Source organism: Callorhinchus milii, unplaced genomic scaffold (assembly GCF_018977255.1).
Source record: "Callorhinchus milii isolate IMCB2004 unplaced genomic scaffold, IMCB_Cmil_1.0 Scaffold7, whole genome shotgun sequence".
Taxonomy (NCBI): domain Eukaryota; kingdom Metazoa; phylum Chordata; class Chondrichthyes; order Chimaeriformes; family Callorhinchidae; genus Callorhinchus; species Callorhinchus milii.
In genome coordinates this window covers 6330101-6346130 of record NW_024704748.1, presented here as the reverse complement: position 1 = coordinate 6346130, position 16030 = coordinate 6330101, and the positions used below count along the sequence as shown (strand labels likewise).

At 46.2% G+C, this 16030-nt stretch overlaps 1 protein-coding gene across 1 annotated transcript in view; it reads left to right on the top strand.

The window, feature by feature from the left end:
- Positions 1–16030, top strand: part of wdfy4 (WDFY family member 4) — a 105471-nt gene that overhangs the window by 13331 nt on the left and 76110 nt on the right. Inside the window, exons 12-22 of the mRNA XM_042336809.1 lie at positions 1614–2227; positions 4194–4284; positions 5375–5589; positions 5930–6042; positions 7282–7507; positions 9414–9490; positions 10319–10537; positions 11044–11222; positions 11993–12224; positions 13057–13208; positions 14212–14320. Of these exons, the coding sequence (XP_042192743.1) occupies positions 1614–2227; positions 4194–4284; positions 5375–5589; positions 5930–6042; positions 7282–7507; positions 9414–9490; positions 10319–10537; positions 11044–11222; positions 11993–12224; positions 13057–13208; positions 14212–14320 (2227 nt within the window). The remainder of the gene's footprint in view (positions 1–1613; positions 2228–4193; positions 4285–5374; positions 5590–5929; positions 6043–7281; positions 7508–9413; positions 9491–10318; positions 10538–11043; positions 11223–11992; positions 12225–13056; positions 13209–14211; positions 14321–16030) is intronic.

Sequence of the window (16030 nt, the reverse complement as noted above, 5' to 3'; positions counted from 1 at the left end):
ATGGTTACAATATAATAGCAGCTGAATTTATTATTTGCCCTTCCCTCAGGACTCTTATTGTGTTACGCACAAATTCAGATTGATTTGCTAATATATATTTAGCTGGTAACCCGGAATAAATGTTATTATACCTGCACTTTTTGAGGTTGACACATTGAAAATTATGTGCTGTATCAAATTATAGAATGTGAAGTAAATCCACTTATATGTAACTCAGTTTGCACCATACATGAGACATTAGTTTTATAGATTGAGGCCAGAGGAATATTAAGTCACAGAGGATTAAAGTGTAACTGTATTAAAGGTGGTGCCAATAAGGTTATCTATGGCCTTCACTGAAATGTGTCAAAGGCATTTGCTTTACTTCTATTCAGTTACATTACAGTTGAGTCTTTACCAAGAGAGGCATTTGCTCGGAAGAGTCTTAGGACTCATTTCTTTGTTTCTTCTTGCAAAATTATTTCTTGGCCACGTGTCATTCATCCTCCTGGGAGGCTGGTCTGAACCACGTCAAACCACAACCTGACATTCGTAAAGTGTCCTTCATGTCGGGAGGACGTCCCAGAACACTTCACGTAGCTGATGAGATTCTGAGCTGAGGGGTGGGGCGGGTGTGTGTTTGTGTTTGTGTGTGGAGACTGAGGAGTTGTTGCTGAGTTTGCTTCTACTCTCTGTTCTACTCGGCTAGTCCCCCTGCTGCCCGCACTGTGTGTGTCCCTCCTGAGAGGGACGCTGCTTAATTGCGCTATGCTGATGGCTTCTGTTGTTTAATGTCTTCCACCTTCCCCCTCCCCCCTGGTCTTCCCTACACTGGCTAATCGTTTTAGAAGTTATTTTTCGTTTTAATGAACACCCAGGTTGTGTTATTCAATCCGTGTGGGGCTGCGTAATGTATCGAAAGCAAAATGATTTCAGCAATGAGTGGGGGGGGGGGCAAGGGGGCACATTTTGTGGTTTTGTACTTCATTTAATGAAGCAACTCCTCAGAGCCCCAAACCCACCCACACACACTCACGCTCACACACACCAACACCAGCTTAGAATCCCATCAATTCTGTGAAGAGCTCTGAGACGTCCTCCCGACATGAAAGACATTACATGAATGTCAGGTTGTGGGTTCAAGCCCCACTTCAGGACTTGGAATCAGAGTCAAAGATAACGTTCCATATCAATGCTGCGGGTGGGGAGGGGGGTGTTGCATTGTCAGAGGTTCCGTTCTTTGGATGAGACATTAAACCGAAGTTCCCATCTGCCTACGCCACTATTTGAAAAGAGAAGGGAGGTTCTCCCCGGTGTCCTGGACAACAATCCCCCAAATAAAATCATTAATTCACTTGATGGCTGTTTGGGGGACATTGCTGTGTGCAAATTGGCTATCGAATTGGCCCATTAGTACAGTCACCGCACTTCACTGTAAATCTCGTGAATCGCTTTGGAACGTCCTCCTGACCTGAAAGGCGGGCGTCATATACCAAATACAAGGTTGATTATTATTATTATTCTGATGATGATAGATTGTTGTTGCAGTGCCTTGCTTGACCTTACTATCACTAATGTACTGTCGAGTGGTCAGCTGCATGTTTTAACAGCTGTATGCTCCCCTTGCTCCGCAGTCCCTCTTAAACGTTCTGGAAATTCCTAAGGGTCGGACCGCGTTCAGAACAGCTGGAGGATTCAACGCATTGCAGACTGTGTTGGCTGACATGGAAGGAGCTTTGCATGACCCTCCATTAGGCAATTGGGCCACAGTGGAGCAGGACAACATATGGGGCCTTGTGCACTTAACCCTCTGCACCCTGGCTGCTGCCATGCACTCTGACCCGGTCAACGGCTACTTCTTCGCAACCCAGGGTCAGTTCGGCAAAATGACAGATGACCTGCGGGTTCTTGGTTGCTTTGGCAATGCCCGGGGAGGGTGGGGGAGCACCGCGGAGGCGAGCGAGGGCAGGAAGCTGGGGGAGCTGCTGAGGGCAGCCTGTAGCTCGTCAAGTGAAATGCCGCCAACGTTGAGGAGCTGCGTTAAAATGTACGACCTCCTGGACAGAATGGCCAAAGGCACCCTGAGCTACACCAGTTCTCACCGAAGCTCCAGGAAATCTTCTCACCCGAACCCCGCAGAACACTGTGGCCAGGAGAGGGAGTCTGGCCGACCAGAGTGGACCGATGATTTGCCTGGCGGCGAAGAGGAGACGGCAGCACAAACAGTTGTTGCCGATGCTGAAGACCGGTAGGTACCCACGACTCCTACAGCGCCCTGTGACTGCTCTCTGTGCTCTCTAGGCTAGCAAACGAGGCGCCACCTGTCGGATGAGACGTTAAACCGTGACTCCTTGTCATCGCACTAACTCTCACGCCTGCCATTGAACCTCCACTCACAGTCTCGGGTAGCACGGCCTTGTCGGAGACACTGTCCGTCGGATGAGCCGTTGAACCGAGCTCCCGTCTTGATATCTTTTCAGGCGGACGTCAAAGATCCCTTGGAGCTGCACGAAAAGAGCAGGGAGTCTCTGCCAACAGTTCCCCCAAATCAGATTTTGCATTTGCTTCGGATTTGTTTGTGGGACATTGCTGTGTGCAAATCAGCTGCTATGTTTGCCCACAAACACACAAGTCACCGACTTCATAGTCAATCCATTGAAGTGTCATGGTGTATGCTGTACTGCACAGCACCACACTGCACACAGTACTCCAGGTGCAGCCTGGTCACTGTGCAGTTTTACACAGCTTGTGAATTCCTGTTTGACCCACAAATATTTCTCTTTACCCTGTGTGAAGACGGGGGGAATGGTGGCTGCAGGTGGTGGGTGGGAGGTAGAGAGGGTGGCGAGCCACGGGACGACACTACATTATGGGATGTCTATTATGTTTTGAATTATTTGAGCCAAAATGTTCATCGGTCTTAGTATTAAGAGACTTGTTGATAATACACACTGTGCCACTCAGCGCTTATCACACCATCTTGTAAAATTGTTTTATGGTGTCTGGATACCCTTGTGGAAAAGACTTGAAGATAAGATAAACGCTTGCAACGATTCCATGTTGGGCAATTTACCTTTATTTTTATCCAGTTGGGTTCTTGAGGCTAATATTTATAATGAGTTGTTTTCCAATTGCAGTTTCCTAAGCAATAGAGGCTTAGCTTAACACAGGACTGGGGCCTTGTGTGTCTTTTAATCTTATATAAAAGAACACCTATAAATCTAGGGTGGGCATTGGCATGCGTATCCTTCACTGTCATGTTGATGATGTGTCAAACAATACACAGTATTTATACACGGACCTCTTCAATTTCAATTTGCACATGCGCGCTTGCATTTGTGTAATCTTGCGTATTTTGTCCTTTTTTTAATAAGTATATAATTCGTCATGAGAATAATAATATTCCTTACTTTGGTTATGGCGCCTTTCACGTTGGAAGGATGTGCCAAAGCATTTCACAGTAAAATGCAGTGACTGTGTGTTTTGTGGTTGAATGGGGCAGCCACTTTGCACACAGCAATGTCCCACAAACAGCAACAGAGTGAACAACCAATTTTATTTGGGGGATTGTTGGCATACCTGTGTGTATATTGTTATGTATGTGTATATGTGTATGCGTGTGTGTGTGCGTGTGTGTGTATGTAAGCAAGCATGTATGTACGTTTGTATCAATAAGTAAAACATCCCATTGCACTGTTTGAAAAGAAAATAAGTTTTTCCCAGTGTCCTGACCAACAATCCCCCAGATGTAATTGGGCATTCTCTCCGTGGTTAATTATTTGCCGCAGTCGCCTACAAAATACCTGGTTACTACACTTGACAGCAATCATTTGTGAAGCCCTTCTGGGATGTTTTGCTGTTAAAGGTGAGGTGTCTCCTGTGAGGATTATTATTATTATTTATTATTATTACATCCTGAATTTCACAGCGAGGGAACTGCTCTGTGTTTTCAAAGCTTTTGAATCCTCTTTCTCATTACTTTCCCACAATTACGGTGCCGTATATCCACTTTGAGACGCCACGTGACCAACACCTGAAGGAATTGCAGTGGTAGATGTGAAACTAGATTGAATTTGTGATGCAAGATATTCCATACACCAGGTTATTCACCCATAAATTAAAGGAAAGCTAATGATCTTATCTCCAATATAATAACTTAACCCTTGCAGATGTAATAAAACCCATTCACAACCCTGTGTCTTTCTTTAATGAAGGTTTGCTGCCGGACCTGTTATAATTCACCCAGGTGCTATTTGCGTCATGGTGGACATGCTGCCATATCTATACTGTGGAGGATGCCCTCAGGTACCTGTCATACGTTGGAGATGTTATAATGTGGTGTTTATCATTGCAACTTAAGCCTGAACACTTGTCTGAAACAGCAGACTTCATTGCCTTCCAAACGCGAATCAGCAAGCTATATAATCAAAGCCTATTAAACTCCAGTAGTTACCCCAAAGCACGCTCTGAGTTCCCCAAGCCTTGGTATTAATAACAATAATCCTTGTATTTGATACAGCGCCTTATCACGTCGTTGAGACGTCTCAAAGCGCTTCACGGAATATATTGTAAAGTGAATTGACTGTATTGTGTGAGTGAAACTCGGCAGCCAATTGCACACAGCAGTGTCTCACAAACAGTCATGGATTGAGTGACCAATTTTTTTTTTCGGAGAGATTATTACCCCCAAAAAGCGATCTGCCAATCGGCATACAACCAGGTTCCTACCTACAACTTGATAAACAGAAGCACATGGAGTAAGGAAAGGTACACCCGCCTGGGAATTAAATATTACTACGCCATAGAACAACAATAATAATAATAGCTCCTTATCGCGTCAGCACAATGTCTCAAAGCACTTCACAGGATATACTGTAAATTGGATTGACTGTATTTTGTGGGCGAAATCAGCAGCCAATTGCACACAGCAGTGTACTACAAACAGCCATGTCTAATTCCATCCCAACTCCTTCACGGCAATTTGCATAATTTTCACAGCAATGGCTCAGAGAAGCAACTTTAACTCGCACTTTCTCCCGGTGTCCTAGCCAACAATCACAGATAAAATTATCTGTTAGCTGAGCTGCAGTTTAGTACACAGTGTTACTGAGATAGTAACTGTGCCTCTAACCTCTGAAGCTCCCTTCCTTTCCTGCCTTAAAACCTACCTCTTCAACCACACTTATGGTCACTTCCTCTCCACTCCCCCCACCACCTCACTGTCCAATCCCTTTACTGAAAAGAACTGAGCATCTGACTGTAAAGCACAAAACGTCTCTTGACATGTTATCCTATGTGAAGGGCGCAGCCTTTGTCAGAGAGGGATTAAATAATATATTTGCTTTGTTCCCCTTTGCCCCCCCTGTGTTCCCCTTTTCCCCCTTTCCCTCTGCAGCTGGTCTTGGAGTTCCAGTATGCTGTGGCCGATTACATCCAATCGCTGATACGATCAGACCAAAACCGTCAGGCCATGTGTGGGTCTGGGCTGCTGGATATCCTGGTGAATCGCTGTGAGGAAGCGCTGAGTGACAGCAACCATTCGGTGCACTTACCTCTCATACGGATATTTGAGAAGCTCACATCCCAGGCCATTCAACCATTAACACTCAGGTTTGTTGGCGGTAAATATGTGACCGTTTGTAAAGTCCTATGACGTAGTGGCTAGCGCGATCGACTCACAAGAGAGACGACTTGAGTTCGATTCCCAGGCGAAACTTTGGGCAAATTTCCACTCTCCACCCGCAAGTATTAGGCGCTGATTGGCAAAACCAAGGCTTAAGGACCCCAGAGTGTCCACCGGGATAATTGCTGGAGTCTAATCAGCTAAAACCTGCCATAGCTTCCCATTGAGAGCTAGGCGTTGTATCAAATGTAAGGATTATTGTCATTGAAGACTGTGGGCCAGTGCAATGCTTTTATTTTACATTGAGATCGCTTGTCTTCTTGACAGGCTGTTCCTGCGCCTTGGAGATCCACTGAATTGTGCCCATGGGAAAACCCAAATGCAGGGTTCGTCTCTAACCGCCCAATCTCTCGCTTCCAGTCATAAAACTGGTTCAAATGGTAAGTGAATACCTTATTATTAATGCTCTGCACCCGAGGTCACCGGTATACCTGGGCCCAATTTGTGTACCTTCGGGGTTTCTGAGCTCATGATTTACGTGGCATCAATAGAATCCATTCCAGTGTGTTTAGCTGCTTGCGACACAACTGAATTTCTCACCTGCTGTAACATTGGAGGTTTATTTTGTTGCCGGATCGGCATTCCCTGTTGAAAAGTGCCTACTTTGCATCTTGCTGGGAACAGGACCTTTTCTGTAATTTACTTCACAGCGTCTTATCTTTGCTGTTATTTCTCTTCCGCTTAATCATTGCTCTTGCTTGTGTTAAAGAACGGCAATGATTTAGGCAGCTGAGGGAAGGCCATTGGGGTAGTGGAGTGGGGTGAAAGCTTCTTAACACTGTCCGAAACAGGAACAAGCTGAAAGCAAACACATGCAAATTAGTACCCGTCAAAGTTGTTTGGTTTGCTAAAAATAAATACTGATTTATTTATTTTAGAAAACAAAATTGAGATGGTTGAAAGGTTTTTCTTTTTTGCTGGTCTGAATTTGAACTTGCTGCATGTTTCTTTTTGGCGAGTTATTGCACCATTTGAATCAAAATGTTTTTGCTGGTTTCATCCTGAGTAAAGAATTCAACTTCTGAATGTTAGTGACAAGTGGGAGTGAACATCCAGTGATCCTGAACAAATAACGATGGGTCTAATAATGTGAAGAGTGTTATATAAATGCATATTGTTCTCTGATGTAGTGTGACCCTTGTTATAGTATGGTACACAGGAGTAGTTTTTGATCAACCAGGTGTCTGACACATGCGGACCTTCAGTAGAGTGAGATATGCTGTTCCAGTTGTATTCAGTCGGCTTCTTACGCACGGTGCCCAGGCATAGCAGTGCTCAGCGTCCTCAGCCTCAATCCTGACAACTCCAGAAGCGTTGACAAGTGAACACTATAACGCAATCTTGACACACCATCCAAATGTACAGCGCCTTTCACAACAAGAGGGCTTATCAAAGAGTTTCCCACCATCTGCATGGCAAGAAGCACTGGGAGAGATGGGGAGCTGTACAGGGGTTGTTTGTGGGGGGTGTGGGCAGCTGGTGGGGAGGGAGGGCTAAAGATGACTGAAAGTGGAGGTAGAAAAAGTGCAAGGTGCTTCATCAAATACAATGATTCTTCTAGCCCGCTCCCCAGCACCGCTCCCATCTCGCACACATCTATTTTGTCCTTTCCTTTCCAGACACTGGGTTGAAGCAGGGGAGGTCTGGGAGCCGGAGGAACTCGCTGGTCATAAAGAACAGGCCCATGTCATGTTACAGTTTACTGCGAGCACCGAAACGTGTAGCAGTCCCACAGCACCGCATTGTCAGCCTGGTCTCCATGATGTCGTCTCGCAATTTCCAGCCGTGTGACCTCTCCATGGCTCCATCCTTCTCAGAGTTCGACATGTCCATTGAAGGCTACGGGTATGGATTCGGTTGTCAACCCCAGTGTCCCGACCAACAGAGCAGTTGATGCGGGGGCGAACGTGGGCAGGTGGAAACCAGGCCAATAACAACAAGGGATACGGGGAGAGAGGTTTAATATTAGGAAAAAGACTGAGGAGAAACAACAGCTACTTGCATTTGTACAATGTGTTTCATGTGGGATAGAACCTCAAAGTGCTTCACAGAATATAGTTAACTAGTAACTAAACAACTAAACACCCACATAGTTAATGAGGGTGTTTAGTTGTTTAGGGGGAGTTTTGCTGTCAGTTGATGCATTTTGTTTATATTCGATGCTGACATTTCCATCTTGCCTTTATGAATGGTTCACCTGCAAACTACCATGACACGTGGGTTAGAGAAAATTGTATTGTGATGGTATTGAATGGAGGGAGGGAGGGCGGTGTAATTCAGTTTGATCTGGGGAATGTTTTGCGATGTAGTTCATTGTTATTTCTACTCTCGCTTCTGAGTCAGAAGGTTCTGGGTTCGAGGCTCAGGGCTCAAGTGGAGACGTGCGCTAGGCAACACGCGTTGTGGAGTCCCATAGTGTAGTGTTTAGCGTGCTCGTCTCGTAAACGAGAGGACCGGGGTCCGATTCCCAGGAGGGGCCAAACCTTGGCCAAGTTTCCTTACTCCACACGCCTCTGTTTAACTCGCAGTAAGTAGGAACCCGGTTGTTAGTCAATTGGCGGATCGTTTTCCAGGTGGAATAATTCCTTCCCCCAAAATCAATTCGAATAGTTTGGCCACTCAATCCACGGCTGTTTGTGGGGAAACTGCTGTGCCACGTTTGAGCCCCAAAATACACAGGTCAATTTGCTTTTACAGTAATATTCCATGAGACTTCTCGACGACATGATCCAAACCTGCAGCGTCCTTCGAATAAGGCGCTACAGCAAACGCAAGGATGATTAAGATGATTATTATTATTACAAAATCACGCACAGTCCTGCGCTGTGGAGGACTCGCCCCCCCCAAGTCCTTGCATCAAGCAGCCAGTTGTGAAATGAGATGCAGGCTCATGACTGGTCGTTCCGATCCTGGCTCGCATTCAAGGGCTAACGGAGCCAGGGGTTGTAATTACAATTATGAGCTTCTGATGACTGGCGGGTGACCAGATGGTGCCTCCACAGGCGAAGGGAGATAAGAGATGATGGTAGTTCTCTGCCCCACACCCCGCACCCCCCCCCCATCACACCCGCCTGTCCCTCGCGCCTTCTCCAGCTGCAGTGGCGCAGCCCGAGCAGCAGTCTCGCCGGGGCTGGTTCGACAGCGTGCCGCTATCCATCAGATCCAAAGGGTAAAAAGAAAAACTTGTGTTTGTTCAGGGCTGGATCCTCTTTAAAGCCATCGGAAGTCATCGCAGTCGGGTCGGGAATCATTACTTCAGGCAAACGGGACTTTTGCACCCGCCAGGTCCCACAAACAGCTTTGAAGCGAATGGGCAATTCGTCTGGGGGACTGTTGGCCAGGACGCAGGGAGAAACTCCCTTCTCTTTCCGAACACGGGATTTTTAAACGTCAGATTTTTTTACAGCTCATTGCTGTAAACGCTCGGGAAGTTGGTTAGCAGATTTTCAGCTGGTACTAGTGCATAACACAGACACAATGCACGTTGGGCTGAATGGTCTACTTCTGTGCTGTAAAATTCGGCAGCTCTTGCACAATGCATCATAAGATCTCGAGTTCTGCTGCTGTTTTTGTTGAGTGTTAGTTTAGCGCTCTCAGTAAATAGGCTCATTGCCGCTTGTGGTCATGGGATTGCTGTAGTGAGTGACGAGAAAGTGAACGGAAATTACTCTACTCTGAGAAAAGAAAATGTTAAATTGCACGTTCAAGAATGTGAATGGTTTAAACTCAGACTTTGATTGTATTCCACCAGGTGCTGCTTCTTACCCACCGTGGCCACAGTCATCGGAATAAACGTGGAATCTCCGATAGTTGGCGGGATCGGGGCAGGTGAGATGTTAATGCCCGGGGCCAGGGGTTCTTCCCATTCAACTCCTGTTAATCCCGCAAGTCACAACACTTACGGGTAGGGTGATCTGAGCTGGACAAACACAAATTAGGAAGAGCTTGCATTTTCCTAGCACCAAATTGAGGAAAAATATCTCTAACTATTTCACAGTAATTGCTGTCAATTGTTTTGACTGTTCTTGTAAGTTAACCTTTCTACCGATTTAGTCAATTAGGTCCAAATGCAGGCTCGAGGCTAATGTCAAGTGATATTAATCTGAAGGACACCGAGAGAAACTCCTTTCTCTTTTCAAATAGTGTTAACACTTGAAGAATAGGCAGACAGAACCTTACCCTAATCCTTGGATTGGGTACAGCGCCTTTCACGTTAGCAAGTCGTCACAAAGCGCTTCACAGGATATCCTGTAAAATGCAGTGACTGTAATTACGGAGACAAATACAGCAGCCAAAAGAACACAGCAATGTCCCGCAAACAGTCATGAAGTGAACAACCGATTTTATCTGGGGATCGTTGACCAAGCCACCAGGAGAGACTCTCTTCTGTTTTTGAATAGTGCCGTGGAGTCCTTAACATCCGCACGAATAGGCAAATGGGGCCTCGGTTCATCTCAAAGACAGATCCTCTGACAAGCAGCGCACCATGGCGCTGCACTGGAGCGCTGGCCTGAATTATAAGTCCCAGCTTGAGGCTTGATGAACTACACGGCACTATTCGGAAACAGAAGGGAGTTTTCCCGGTGTCCTGACCAACAGCACAGTGCCCCCGTTGGATTTTCGTCCACTCAGCTGCCGTTTGTGTTTTGTCTGCAGGCTGTCGGCCCTTTCCACCACCTGGCGGCTTCACTTACTCCATATGGTTTCTCGTCAACAAGTTCAGTTCTGCTTTCGACGCTCACCCCATTCGCTGCTTGACGATCATCCGCCATATGTCCAAAATGGAAAAGGACTTCATTTGCCTGTCTATCAGCATTTCAGCCACAGACAATTCCCTGGTTATTTCCACACAGGAGGAGGTCTTTGAACCCTTGGGTACAATAATAATTATCAATAAGTATTAATAATAATTAATAACAATTACTAAATAAGAAATCCTAATAGTAAATGATTACTAATAATTAATGATAATAATTAGTTTTGCATGTTATTAATAGTATTAATCCTTATGTTTGATACGGCGCCTCTAGCGTCAGGTGGATATTTCAAAGCGCCTCACAGCATACACTGTAAAGTGTAGTGACTGTAGATTTTGTGGGTGAGTGCGGCAGCAGATTTGCAAACAGCAATGTCCTGCAAGCTGTCATGACGTGAATTACCAATTTTATCCGGTCAGGGAGAAACTACCCTTTTCGGATAGTGCCATGGGGAACTTTAACATCCACCTGAAGTGGCAGACTGGATCTCGGTTTAAACGTCTCATCCGAAGGGCGGCATCAAAGTCCTGACGCGGAGCTTGATCCCTCTCGAACCTTTTGACTCAGAGGCGAGGGTGTCACCAACCTTTTCTCTTTCCCTCTCCCTCTTGTACACCCTTTTAGATTGGAATGACCCAGAGAGGCTGCAGGTGTCTTCCGCACTGACCACTGTTGAATTCAAGTGTTCCAAGTACCTCCTTGTTGGACAGTGGCATCACTTAGCCGTGGCTGTGGGCAAAGACCCACGAAAGAACAGCAATGTGATTGCATACTTGAATGGAAAAGCCCTAGGGACAGCCAAGGTACAGCTTGTTTTCTCAACGTCCTTTTGATGTTATATTGTTTCAGACAGAGATACCTAAAGGCTAAACGTCAGATAAAATAATTCAAGAGTGTGCATTTTATTCCAACAATCTACCTCTGGGATTTCCATCCGTAGGTGGGATGCATGGAATCCTCGGTTTGGTTTGGATACTCTTAAGCACGGTGATGGGTTTCCGCATGTGTCAAGACACCTGGCTGACCAAAAAAATATATAATAAGTGACAGCTTTTTGATGGCAAATACGGCTGCTAATTTACATAGATCAATATCCCACGAAGAGCTATGAAGTGATTGACTGATTTTATCTAATAATAATCCCTCCAAAAACCAAAAACAATAGTAAATTGGTCATTTTCAATCTACGATTGTTTGTGGGACATTGCTGTGCGCAATTGGCTGCCGCGTTCGCCCACAAATATACAGTCAATTCACTTTACAGTGTGTTCTGTGAAGCGCTTTGGGACGTCCTCCTGACGTGAAAAGTGCAATATCAAATACAAGGATTATTATTATTATCTGTGGGATTGTTGGCCTCGGACACCGGGAGAAACTCCTTTCTCTTTTCAATAAATGCCATGGGATTATTATGGCCAGGTTAAATCTAGACCCAGTTAAAATTTCTACCCAAATAATACTGATGTGAGCATGCCTTAGGTAATACGGTTGTGGCATTGGAGAGGTGGAAATGCAGTATGTTTGCGTGTGAGATCAAGAGTTATTCAAAGTCATTCTGCTTTGCCATTGCCAGATGCAGTACATTCAGACTTTTCCGGGATGCAGCCTGTCAATGGATCCATCCACAGTCATCGATATCCATGGGGTTGTTGGCACCCCTCAGATTTGGAAGCAAAGGTCCTCTCTGGTTTGGCGTCTGGGTCCCACTCACTTGCTCGAAGAAGTTATCTCCCCGGAAAATGTTGAAATGGTTCATCGCTTAGGACCAGATTATTTAGGAAACTTTCAGTCTGTATTAATGCCTGGTATGTCCTTGATCTCACTCCTGTGCAACCTACAAACCGAGGCCCTCACAATTTGGGCGGCCTTTTCTGAACTAGCAGTGGGAAGCTCACCTGGGTCCTTAATATCAAGCTTTAAAAGTGAGGGATCGAGTTTAAAATCCTCGTCCTCACTTATAAAGCCCTCCAAAACCTTGCTCCTCCCTACCTCTGCGACCCTAATAACACCAGACCAACCTGCCCGCTTCTTCCACTTGGGCAGGCACTGGCCTGCTTCATGTCATGCCCGTCACACCATTGGCAGTGGGGCCTTCAGCTTCTCTGCCCCCGCTCTCTGGAACTCTATCCTGGAACCCCTCATCCCTCGCCTCCTTCAAGGCCTATCTCAAGACCTTTCCTCTTTGATGGTCCTTTTGGGCAGCCTCCCACCCTCCTACCCTCCAGCCCTTTTGATTTCAATCCCCAGCTCAGGTGCAGACGCTTAATTGTTCAGTGCCTTGGGACGTCCTTCCGACGTGAAAAGCGCAATTTGTTGTTGTCGGTAAACTCCAGCGGTACCATCATCAAACACTCTTGGGGAGGGGGTCCCTCAAGCCTTGGCTCCTGCAAACATGCACTATTAGGTAATCTGGGATTGTATAAAAAGGGTGTGTCCTTCAGGGGAGCGAGTCCATACCTGCATGCGGACTTTTGTTCTGGTTCAGACACTCTTAATCGCAGTGATGGGTTTCCACACCCGTCGGACACCCGTTCGATCAATAATAAAATCCACACACAACCGAACTGAAATTCAAGTCGATACCGGCAACTCCAACCTTCTCATTCTGCGCTCGTTCCTTTCTCTCTCACGTTCCAGATGACGGCGCGACTGGAGAACCGGTGCCTGTGACTGTTGTGGCAGAAGAAAAAGTTTCCTTCGGAATCAACGCAGTGTCATCAGTGGTAATGACCGTAATGGACATCAGGGACAATTACAATGAAGTCGATAGCCGGTTGATATCCAGTGAGGTGCGTTCACAGTGCGATTTGGCACTTCAGGACAGTTCGAGGTTGGAGGTGTGATTTTTGAGTTGAGACTTTAAAGCCTAGGTCCCGTCTGTCTGTCCAATCAAAGATCCCATGGCACTAATTGAAAAGAGAAGGGAGTTTCTCCACGGTGTCCAGGCCAGCGGTCCTCCACATAAATTGGTCATTCACCTTACTGGTGGTTGTGGGATCTTGCTGTAAGCAAATGTTTGCCCCGTTTGCTTACAAAGCGCTTGCCTCCAATTGTATTTACCCGCAAAGCAGGTTTTGATGTGATGAAGTGCTATAACTGGAGAAAACTGTATTAATATGATAGAATAATCCTTGCGTTTGATGCGTTTCACATCAGGAGGACGTCTCAAAGCACATAACCTTTACTGTGAATACTGCAGGCAATTTGCGCAATGTGCTGCAAACAGCCGTGGTGTGAATGATCAGTTGTTGGCCACCGGGAGAAACTCCCTTGTCTTTTCGAATTATTATCTTTAACATCCACCTGAACAGTCACAGACAGGAACTCGGTTTAACATCTCAACCGAAACACAGCAGCTCCGGCAATGCATCGTTCCTCCAGCGCTGTACTGGAGCATCAGCCAAGACAATTCCTGAAATCTGTTTCCCGTAACCCCTTGCCCCTGCGCTTCTGATTTGGGAGCAAAAGTGTTTTCTCCCACAGGACGTTAGTTCCTTTATTTTTGAACCTTCTCTCTTCTGGAATCTTCTCCTGTAATATACTCCTATTTAGAAATCCCTTTCCCAAGCTAATATGGATTCTGCTTCGATCACCACTCCTGATAGCGAATTCCATACGCTAACTACTCTGCGGGTGAAAAAAGATCCTTCTAATCTCCCCGCATTGCCTCATTTGCCTGCTGTCTTAAATCGATGCCCTCTGGTCACTGACTCACTGACCAGTGGAAATAATTTCTCCCTATTGACTTGCGTTAAGTTTTTTTTTCCCCTTTCTCTCCAATTTTCACTGCAGTTGGGAATTTCTTCTCGAGACAACGCGATGCCCATTATTCTGGCCAAAAACACTGCGAGCCACCTCGCCGGGCCATCCCGAACAATCGGGGCTACCTTTGCCGGCTTTGGTAAGCAACTTTGAATTGCAGAATCCTTGTTTTGATGCCGGCGTAGAAGGGTAACAGTAAGAAAACAATAATAATCCTTGTGTTTGACATAGCGCAATCGACTAACAAGCCGGTTGTTAGTCGATTGGCAGATCGCTTTCCGGGACTAATAATCCCTCCAAAAAATAAAATAAAAAATGTGGTCACTCAATTCACGACTGTTGGTGGGACATTGCTGTGCGCAATTGGCTGCTGTGTTTTGCCTACAAAGCATACAGTCAACACCACTTCACAATATATTGTGTGAAGCCCTTTGAGATGCCTCAACGACGTGATAAGGCGCTATAATCAAATCCAAGGATTATTATTAACTGCCTGCTGCATTCACCTACAAAATACACAGTCACTACATGTTACAGCGAGTCCTGCGAAAGCTCTTTGAGTTAGCCTCCCGGCATGACAGGCACTAAATCAAATGCAAGAATTATCATTCTAAAACAGTGCACGGTTATCGTTCGTGGACGTGGCTTGTTACGCCCTTGGTAGACAAGGGTTGTGCGGAGGGGGAGCGAGAGAAGGGAGGGAGGGGAAGGTGGGGGGGAGGGTGTGTTATGTAAATGGTCTGAACATATCCTGATTTAGTTTTTAAATGCCTCCTGCGATGGTAAATATCTGTTGGCTATGGAGGTTGTGCCGGGGAAATGTCAGAACTAAATTGTTGCTCTGGCTCGGCGCTCCTTGCCATAAACATCAAAAACCAATACACAAGATTACGGAGCGGTTCGGAGCGGGAGCTTGGCTGACGGTTTGCCGAGAGCTGGTGGAGATTGATAAGGGAATAGCTTGCACTATATCGTCGTTATTTATTTGATTGCCTCCATTTGTCCTCGGAAATTGTTCCCTTTATCTTTTGAATGCAACGACAACCCCAAGTCCTGTCTGCCCTGTACGGCTGCCTGGAGATGTGAGCTATCCCTCGACACTCGAGTTAATGAGTAGACCTGCTAAGGCTGAGGTCTTGGACAAATTGCCCTGACTAATTTCTGTGTTATTGTTATTCGCCCCCTACTGTGACAACATTCTGTTATAAACAAGTCATCAAGACCCTTTTAGGCCTTTCTGGGGAAGTATTTTGAGCAAGTCTTATTTTCCTTTTTCTCTCTCTCTCTCTCTCACGCGCGTTGTGACAGTTTTGCCCGAATTCCGTGGCTTTCGCATCTGCTTCCCGTCCACCCGGCCTTATCTGCCTTCCAGTCAGCGGGCGAGCTTTCAGTCATTTTCGCCCCCCCCCCCCCACCCCGCCTTCCGAAACACCATCCCGGAATCCCTCCGACACGATCCCTCCCTCTCTTCTTTCAACGCAGCTCTTCGACCGCCCTTACAGTCATCGTTTCCGCTCCCCACCCACCTTGGTTCCCACCCCCAGCTCAGGTGCCCATCCAGCAATCCTTGCATTTTGATATAGCGTCTTATCACGTCTTCTAGACGTCTCAAAGTGCTTCACAGAATATGCTGTTACGTGAATTGACTGTATATTTGTGGGGGAAATACGGCAGCTGATTGCACACAGCGGCGTCCCACAAACAGCTGTAGATTGAGTGACCAAATTGTTGTTGCTTTTTTTTTTCTTGAGGGTTTATTATTAGGCGTGCGGAGTAAGGAAACTTGCCCAAGGTTTCCTCCCTGCTGGGAATCGGAACCCAGGTCTCTCGCTTGCAAACCACTGAGCTA